Source organism: Ictalurus punctatus, chromosome 23 (genome assembly GCF_001660625.3).
Source record: "Ictalurus punctatus breed USDA103 chromosome 23, Coco_2.0, whole genome shotgun sequence".
Classification (NCBI taxonomy): Eukaryota; Metazoa; Chordata; class Actinopteri; order Siluriformes; family Ictaluridae; genus Ictalurus; species Ictalurus punctatus.
Genome location: NC_030438.2, coordinates 16,089,996 through 16,100,255, shown reverse-complemented (window position 1 = coordinate 16,100,255; position 10,260 = coordinate 16,089,996). Strand labels below are relative to the sequence as shown.

General features: G+C 39.9%; 1 protein-coding gene across 2 annotated transcripts in view; it reads left to right on the top strand.

Annotated features, from left to right (window-relative positions):
• The first annotated feature begins 2,518 nt into the window (after positions 1–2,518).
• The window catches only part of nkd2b (NKD inhibitor of WNT signaling pathway 2b), a 34,163-nt gene continuing 26,421 nt past the window's right edge, over positions 2,519–10,260 (top strand). Inside the window, exons 1-3 of one of the 2 annotated variants that reach the window (XM_053674918.1) lie at positions 2,519–2,846; positions 2,941–2,967; positions 3,056–3,138. In XM_053674918.1, the coding sequence (XP_053530893.1) occupies positions 2,720–2,846; positions 2,941–2,967; positions 3,056–3,138 (237 nt within the window). In that variant the 5' untranslated portion in view covers positions 2,519–2,719. The remainder of the gene's footprint in view (positions 2,847–2,940; positions 2,968–3,055; positions 3,139–10,260) is intronic. The other variant, XM_017453762.3, reaches the window with a different exon arrangement.

Genomic DNA, 10,260 nt, shown 5'->3' with positions numbered 1-10,260 from the left:
GACAGATGGGTAGTAACCTCAGTGGAGCCGCAACATCATAACCACAGCTGGATATGTCATTATGGCTGGCCACAGTGACCACACAGACCGGGGCAGACAGTTTACACTCGGGTGGGAAACAAAGATTGTGCAAAAACGAGACGAGCAGAGGGTTGATTCTAGAAAGTGAAGAACATGCGTGAACTGGAAAGTAATTTGTGGTAATAACAATAAAGAGATCCTTTCTTTTTTACTTTAAATAAGTCAATGTTTTATTTTATTTTACTGTCTAGTGGGAATTCTGAGGAAATAATTGCAGTAAGAATAATGCAAGAAGCTAAAACGTACCTGTTCTCCTAAACCCCAAATACAGCCAATCAGCCTAAACAGGTTTGGTGTTAGATGTTTGGTTTTCTTAGGAACTATAAAGGTAATGTAACTGAAAACTATAGCCACAAGTTCAGCACTGTATAAATCAGTCTGCACATCGCAGGCTTTTTTTTTTTTTTTTTTTTTTTTTAATCGTTGGGCCAAAAAATGCGTGACTTAGCTGTGGCTTTATTCGAAATGTGATGCAACGTGTGGAGATCTTTTTGTGGTAAACTTGAATTGACAATTTACACAAGGACACTCCACATAATCTGAACATAGTTATAAACGGATTAAAAAGCATGTTTTCATATATAATTTTTGATATAGTAAAGCTAGCTGCAATGAGACGTTTATTTAATATCTAATGGAAGGAGTCTCTAGTGTCAGCGCTTTCGTAGCAGTCAGTAAGAGTCTTCAGCAACCCGACAAACTGCTTTTTTTTTAGTCTTATTAACTTTGAGAAAGAAAAAAGAGAAGCTGGTGAGAGAACAACTGTTTATACAGTTGCAATCACAGTTATTCAACCCCCATTGCAAATCAGGTTTATTGTCAACATTTACAGACTTTCATCTGTTTACAATGAAGAAATCAAACAAAAGCAATTGAAATGGGTCCAACACGACGAATGCTTCAAGTGGTTTCCCCAAATTCAACTGAAAATGCAGCTTATAATGATTTCTCCAGTTTCAAAATGATTCAACTCCTTCATAGCAAGCATCTTTATTACATAGTAGAGAACCCTTTTGCTGTTATGATCTACTGCAAATGAGATGCATAGCTTCTGGTAGCATTCCTGAGGAATCTTAGCCCATTCTTCATGAGCAACGGCCTCCAGTTCAGTAATATTCTTGGGTTTGTGTGCTGCAACCGCCTTCTTCTAATCCCACAAGAGATTTTCTATGGGGTATTAAGTCTATGAGCTAAGATTCCTCAGGAACCATTACCAAATCGGTCCTTAATGGTGTCCACTTGATATAACGCCACCAATAGAAGGCAACAAATTACCAGTAGAGACCCACAGAGAACATTACAGTTTACATTAAAACCAATATATTCCCATTATAACCATTATAAATTCTTTCTATTGTTTTGGGGGGTTTTTTTCACCAAGGGGATCCATCCATCCATCCATCCTCTATATCCGCTTATCCTTTTCAGGGTCACGGGGAACCTGGAGCCTATCCCAGGGAGCATGGGGCACAAGGCGGGGTACACCCTGGACAGGGTGCCAATCCATTGCAGTGCACACACACACTCACACACCCATTCATACACTACGGACACTTTGGACATGCCAATCAGCCTACCATGCATGTCTTTGGACTGGGGGAGGAAACCCGAGTACCCGGAGGAAACCCCCGCAGAACATGCAAACTCCGCACACACAGAGCCACGGTGGGACTCAAACCCCTGACCCTGGAGGTGTGAAGCGTACGTGCCAATCACTAAGCCACCGTGCGACCAAGGGGATCTTTATGTCAAATTATGGCAACTATTAGAAGAAATATTATTTTGTTTTTATTGAAAAGGAAGATTAAAAGAAAGAAAAGAAAAGAGAGTTAACAAAAGTAAACAAAGTATTTATTTCTTTTTGTTTAACAGTAATTCCAGCCATGACCCGAGGGCTACATACGGTATTTCTTCCGGATAACCGTTTTTCCTACTTTTTAAAAATCAAGACATTAAAAGACACATTTAAAAAAAATCTAAACAGAAACACGTGTAATTATATATCAAAAAAAATATAATACAATTTTTTAAAACAATTATCAAAAATGATCAGAAACTTTGTCATTTCCTTTTTCAGATCTTAGATTGAAATCAGATAACGTACTTTTTCAGGCTATCTCCCAAAAAACGGTTAAAACACGGAAATCTTGTATTGATTGATTGATTGATTTTCAGATGGAAAGCGCGTGGGACGCCGCGAGGGGGGTTCTGATCTACGTGCCTTCGCGCGCGCTCTTGCTTCAGCCAATAGGACGCCACTGACGGTTTGGCTAAGTTGGGGGCGGGGTGTTGGGCTGAGCGATCAGAGGACACGCTCTAAATAACGCCTTACATCTCATACATGTGCACTTCTTTGAGCGGGGAAATAACAGCACGTGCTCCCTATGTAGTGCACTTTGTTTTTTTAATTAGTGACTATATAGCATTGAACCGTTCTGTTTCAGCCTCCGCAGGTTGCAGTGAAGGTTCTCGGGCATTCGGAGCGACGGAGGAGCGTCGGAGCCGAGTGGAGCGGCGATGTATTTCTTGACGTAGCTTTCTGTATGAGTTATATTTTCTTACATGAAATAAATGAATTTAAAGAAATCTCCTCAAGCTTCAAATACGTCTTTGGATAAACATTGGAGGTTTTTAATGAATGTTATTTTGGTCCGTGGGACATAATGTGAAACATCCTAAAGCGGAAAGACTCGAGGATTACTGCTTAACTGGAGTCAGTGAAATAGTTTATTTGAAAGAAATGGGTAAACTTCAGTCCAAGCACGGTGAGCTCATTCAGCCTCTATGTGTTTGTTTATTTATTTTGAAATACAGTGTTAATAAATAACACCCCAGTAACTCTCGCACCGTCTCTCACAGCCTGCAAACGGAGAGAAAACCCTGAAGGTGAGTCTAATGTGCATAACTTTGGACATTTTTAACACAAGTTATGGATTAATGAGAATGATTGAATGATTTATTGACTTTTTTCTAGGGGACAGTTTTGTAGTGAGTGGGTTTCTTTCAAAAAGAGGAGGAGAAAGTGAGAGGTCCGAGCAAAAGACAAGGCACATTCAGGTAAAGTAAAAGCATGTTTCAAATGACACTGAGATATTTCAGCTCATATTGGGATGTTTCTCTTTTTCTGTTCACATTTGAATAATTCAGTTTATGTCGGTATGTGTCTGACAAATGCTGAAGCATCTGTACTAGTATTGGGATAAGATCATTTATATTGGGACATTACTGTTAACATTTGAGATATTTCAGCTCAAACTGGGATGTTTCTGTTTTTCTGTTCACACTTGAATAATTCAGTTTATGTTGGTATGTTTCAGCCAAATGCTGAACCATCTCTACTATCATTGGGATAAGTTAACTTATATTGGGACATTTCTGTTCACACATATATTTCATCTTTCTGTTTTTCTGTTCACACTTGGACATTAGTTTTCTTATTAGCAAATCTCAGTACACATTGCTCAAATTGAGACATTTTTAGCTCATATTGGGATTTTTCTGTTCACACTTGAATACTTCAGTTTATGTCGGTATGTTTCAACCAAATGCTGAAGCATCTCTTCTAGTATTGGGATAAGTTAACTTATATTGGGATATTAATGTTGACCCAGATATTTAATCTTTCTGTTTTTCTGTTCACACTTGAATACTTCAGTTTATGTTGGTATGTTTCAGCCAAATGCTGAAGCATCTCTACTACTATTGGATAAGATGATTTATGTTGGGATATTTCTGTTCATATTTCTATTCAAGCTTAAATTGGAGTGTTTCTGTTTTTCTGTTCACACTTGGACACTTCTCTTCTTATTAGTAAATCTTTGTTCACATTGGGGGTATTTTGCTCAAAATTAGACTTTTTATCTCATATTGGGATTTTTCTGTTCACACGTGAATACTTCAGTTTATTTTGGTATGTTTCAGCCAATTGCTGAAGCATCTCTTCTAGTATTTGGATAAGATATATATATATATATATATTGGGATTTTTCTGTTCACACAGATATTTCATCTTTCTGTTTTCTGTTCAAACTTGGACATTTCTTTTATTAGGAAATCTCAATTCACATTGGGGGCCCAAATTTAGACATTTTAGCTCATATTGGGATTTTTCTGTTCAAACTTGAATACTTCAGTTTATGTTGGTATATTTCAGCCAAATGCTGAAGCATCTCTTCTAGTATTTGTATAAGTTAACTTATATTGGGATATTTATGTTCACATTGAAATATTTCATCTTTCTGTTCACACTTGGACATTTCTGTTCATATTAGGAAATCTGTTCACATTGGGGGAATTTTGTTTAAATTGAGACATTTTAGCTCATATTTGGATTTTTCTGTTTACACTGGGGCATTTCTGTTGCTCTTAGGATATTTCTGCTTGTATTGGGTTTTTTTTCGGCTCACACTGGAATACTTCAGTTTGTGTTGGTATGTTTTAGCTAAATGCTGAAGCATCTCTATGAATACTGGGATCATATAACTTATATTGAGAAATTTCTGTTCACACTGAGATATGACTGCTCAAATGAAGATGTTTCTATTTTACTGTTCTCACTTGGATATTTCTATTCAGATTGGAAAATCTCTGTTCACATTGGGGCATGATTTCTTAAATTGGAAAAAAACAAAATAAAAACCCCTGGAGACAGGTATGGTGGTGCATGTATGTGTATGTTCACATTTACACATCAGATCACCAGCGGCGCCATCACATCGACAAGATCAGAGCATGTATGTGTGTTCAAAGAGCGGTGCAAAGGCATGTTAAGCAGACTGTCTAGTGAAGATTTTGTTCGTTGTCACACTTGGCAGCAGAAGCACATGTTTCTTTATACACAATGTTTTACTCTATTGGTTTTGACAGCCAGGAACTTGGCATCTGTGCGTGTGTGTGTGTGTGTGTGTGTGTGTGTGTCAGCCGCAGGCAGCATTGCATCACCACTTGTCCTCTCAGTTTAGTACAGGATTGTGAAGTTTGACAGCATTGCATCACTCCTCTGAGTGTTATTTTAAAGGGCATGAGGGAGGTTCAGAGGTGGGCAGTTACAGATGAAATCACACCCGCTATGCACAACCACAGCACATTAGTGAGAGTTTAACTAGACATCAAGACTGACTTCTTAGGAAAATTCTCAGTGGGTGTGTCTTGCGTTTGATTTACAGTGTCAGACTTTGTGTGTGTGTGTGTAACAGAAAGCTCCATTCATCGGGTATCAGGAAGTTTTTCAGTGGTTGATAAACCTTGTTTGGTTATGTAAAAGTTGCATATCAAATACAAAAGAACCTATTCTACACAACGATTACTAGAAAGCAGAAATTCACAGCACTACGGTGGATAATCTCTCAGTCTGATCAGTATAAAAAAAGCGTTCTTTCATAGGAATTGGCACTTGTAATAGCTCTTACAATCCCAGAATGGCCATGCTGCCTATACTACACATTAAAAAATAAAATAAAAAATTTGGAAATGTGATTCCAAGTGATTTGGATGCTTAAAGATTAAAGATCATATGCTCAAGTCACCAAATCTCAACTCAAGACCTATGAGAGATCATGGAACAGTGTGTTAGACTCTCCACCAACATCATTAAAACATCAACTGAGGGAAAATCTTTTGGAAGACTGGTGTTGTTCATACCAGTACTCTTACAGAGACTTGGAGAATCTGCTGGCTCATGGTGGTCCAACACCTTACCAAGTCACTTTACTTATTTATTTTATTCTGTTAATTTGTCACCCGTATGTAACTAGATAACAAATCTCTTCCCCACTGTAGTAATATTTATTACACTCCAAAGCACGAGAGCAGCCAGAATCAACTGTTTGTTTCACCACATATGCTCCTCTGGTTTATTGTGAAGGAGGAATGAACGGGGGGGGGGGATAACATTCCTCTGTCATCTGGCTACGACTTCAAAGCTGCATGTCACTGAAGGGCTCCAACAGCCGCCGTGAGTTCCTGCTCCAAAGATCTGGGGGGATGCGGAGCTGGGGGGGGGTAGAAAAAAGAGACAGAGGAGAGGCATATAGAGAAAAAGAGAGACATAGAGAAAGAAAGGGGAGAGACTCCGAGAGAGACATAAAGAGAGGACAAGAAAGAGACAGAGAGAATGCGATTGAGAGAGAGGGACAGAAATAGACAGAAGAGAGAATTGGAACAAAAAGACAGACAGATAGTGTGGGACAGAAAGAGAAAGAGTGAGGGGGACAGAAGGAGGCAGATAGATGGGGACAGAATGAGAGAGAATGGGCATGTAAATGTAACCAGAGAGAACGTCCTTCATAGAGGAGAAGACAGACAGTCATATAACCTGAGGATTTAGGGGAAGGATGGAAACAGCGATCATGGCCAGTATTTACACCGAACCAGTTTGTTCACTCATAGATAATAGTCGTGTAAACAGCTCTCCTTAAAAGAGGTGCGCCATGAGATTTGTGGTTGTTTTACAGAAGGCCTTCCTTCTCCTCCCCCGGCACCGATCAGCAGGAGGTGAAGCACAAGGCCACATGCGGATGGGAATTTACAGGCAGGCCTACTGCCGACTGATCAAAGATGCACGCTGGAAAAACACGCTTTGTTTTCCTTTCTTTTCCTCTGTTTAAGAAGGACAGGGAGGGAGAGAGTGATTCAGCGAGCGCCTTGGCTTCGTTTCAGAGCGAAGGAGAGATTCTGACAGATCATCACAGGTGTTTGCGTCTGTCTTAAATAAACACCTGGTGTGAGGTAACAACAGAGAGAGAGAGAGAGAGAGAGAGAGAGAGAGCGAGAGAAAGAACCATTAATATTAGCGCTCTGTGTGAGGCTTCTTTCTGAGTGACAGCTTCACACACACATACACCACAAAGGCTCTTCTATCCTGTACAGCTGGGCCAGCCAGACTTCTCATAGTTTCTGTATTACTCTGATTTTCAAAGATGTTCCATAAGTGAAACTTTGAAAGCAAACTTTGTAGTTTACCATAGTTTATTATTTATGAATGTTTTTTTTTTTTGTTCAGTGCAACACTACTGTGTAGCTGCGATTACGACTAAGAATCGTGATATGATATTTTTTTTATATTCCCCAGCCATATGGTGCACTCCTAATAACAATATATGGCAGTGTATCATATACTTGACTATCAGTACATGCCTTTTTGTGGCATGCGTCCCTCCTCCTCTTGCCTCCTATGAGAAAACATGACTGATGCTTCTCTTGGCCAAGTAAGCACGTACAGCTTTTGACTCTGCTAAAAGTACGTCCATATTTAGGAGTCTGGCGAGTCTGAGGATTTTTTTTTCTACCCTCCCTCCTTTTTCCTCCCTGTATTTTTTTTCCCTGGATGTGGCTTTAGAAGAAGGCGAGCTGCGAGCCTTCATGTCTGAATGAAAAGCATGTGGCTGGAGTCCAGAACAGCGGGGCCTTTCAGTGCGGCCCCTCTGCTCACAGCCAGCTCTGGTCTGGACAGCAGAAGTACCCGAGGGGAGAAGAAGTGTGTAGGGTGGGCTTGTTTTTCTGAGGCCTTTGAAGGGCGTGTAGGAAAGGGCGCCATTTAAAAGAGCAATGTGATTCTGTGGATGGACTATGCTGCATGTTTGACATTGGGCAACACTTGATGCCACACTTGGATCCTTCCATCTTTTTCTGTACATTGGAAAGATTTAAATATCTCCCATATGTTCACGCCTTCTTTAAAACTGTTTGCACGATACTGAATCATATCGCACCAGATTCTATCAGATCTAAATCATACCATTTTGAATTGTTGTCTGGTTTTAAAATGGACCAAATGATGATTGAATACAGCTCCAGAGTTGCCAGTTCTTGGGCTTATCCTGAGCTTGGGTTACTGTCTATGTGGAGTTTCCCATGTTCTTCCCATGTCCACATAGGATTCCTCTGGGCTCTCTAGGTTCCTCCCACCTCCCAAACATGCCAGTAGGTGGATTGGCTACTTCAAATTTCGCCTAGGTGCGATCGAGTGTGCCTGATGTACTGCAGTGGACCGGTGTCACTACCACGACCAGCGGAGACGCATTTGTTACATACGACAAATTATTAACCAACATCTATGCCGACGATGGGTATTCAAAATATAATAATTATCTTTGTAATTGTCTATTTTGGAGGATATCTGTGTCCTTTTATTGCTAATAAAGTACAGAAAGCAGACAGACTGCCAGTGTCTCACTATTTGATTTGTATTTGGCGATTTTATTACAACGATGGTCAATTATTAGTACTTAAAGATGCACTATTTCGATTTTTTTCTTCTTCAGTATTTAAAGATGAGCTTTCACAATTCCTTATGGCAATGAATAATTTTCCAAGTCTAACTATCGAGATTCTGAGTAACTGGAGACAGAACTTTTTTGTACTCCAGGTAGATCATAAACCATTGAAATCGTTTGAGATATGTAAACGTTGTTGTGCTTTTTATCCAGAAAAAAAACAGTAAACGGGGATTTACTTGTATTTGTTTATAGGGCAGTCTTGCCCGGATCAATATGGCAGACACTTTGACGTGAATGCTTACTTGTGTGTGCAGGTGCGTAGTGTTTCTTTACAAAGCGACATCGCCAACTACTGGCCTGGCATGCATAATACAGCGTTTTTAGTCGTTTTCGCGGATCCGTGTGAACGGGGATCGTTTTGATGACGTTGTCGTCTGCACGTGAAACTTTTCAAAAACGCAAAAGAAAAACTTACCCTCAGACAAGACTAAAATCCCAGAGGTGCACTGGTAGTAATTCCCTTACCCCACCTCCACACATAAAACTAATCCAGTCTGAATGGGGCTTGAGAAGGAGAGATGCACACACCTACTCTTATCTTTTGTAAACCTACGGGCGTTTTCAGACCTGTAGATCTGTGCTTTGTTCCGAAACGGGGATTTTATTTTGTCACAACGTTGTATTTTCTCCTTTCAAAGCGTACCAAAATGTTTTTATTCAAGTCACATGTGAGTAAACTGTCCTCTCATTGGTCAGAGTGCACCTGTTTATCAAGATGGAGAGACAGCAGCTCTGCGAGCTTGTTGCGGCTTTCTTTTTAGCTGTAGTTATTATAATTTATCAGTCTGAGCGGGAATCGACGTTTCATCGGGACAACATTGTTGCATATTCCCCCGTTTCAGAGAAGAGCCATTATGCGTGATTTTAAAATGAAGAGGCGTGCTTGAATTCGTTTCCGAATTGCCACGACGTGCTCGCCCATAGAATTCGTCACAAAAGATCTAGGGTTCTCAGCATATCTATGGCTTGTCAAATTTCACGAATGTGTGTTCCCATAGGGAAACAAAAATGTTATTTCAATTTGATAGTATGTAAATGTCATTTTAAAACAGTTATAGTCATGTAAATGATTTGCTATTGGTATTTGTGTGAAAGTTCCAGTCATGCACCGCCATACGCGTTGGTCCGTTGGTCCGTTGGGCCGGATTGCTTTCTCACCACAAGTTCCAGAGTTTGTTTGCAATCGGGAGATTGTTTTGGTGCGGATCCGAACGTTTGCCGTGTTCATATACGTCAAAACTAACTGATCAAGAAAGGAAACGCACCAGGTTTCTGAAACAGACGCTCCAAACAAGCTAGGTGTGAAAACGCCCTAAATCCCTCAGTTTGCTACTGTTGTTTGTCCAAATGAAAAGTTCACGTTCATGAAACAAATGTGCTGTTGTAAAATCATAGTCGACTATAGTCGCGTTCAGGAAGCATCACATTTAATGAGCATAATGATGCCACTTTTAAAGTCTAATGATAACAACTTCCTAACATGGTGAAGGATTGAGGGTTTAGATAATCTTGTCTGAGATTCAGTCCTGACTCATTAGACTAGCATATATTGCTGATGGAAGTTCTGCGCAAGGTTTCATTGTTAAAATGGTTAAGTTGGTTTTTTGGGTTGTTTTTTTTTTTTTTGTCGCCAATGGAATTAAAACTGGGAACGTTGTTTGCTTAAACCTGTTGAAATCCCTGGATCAGTCTTTACGTTCCTCACTCTCGTAACAGCACGCATTTCCGATTAGCTGCTGAAGAATATGCTTTAGGATGAGTGAGTGAATATTGAATATCGAATGAGTTTAACTGAGCCATGGGTAAACTGATATTCATGAGAGTTAATAAAGGTTAGGACGTAGGGCTGGGCGATATGACGATACAATATCAGTGTTGTGATAAATGATGTGACGACGCAGTT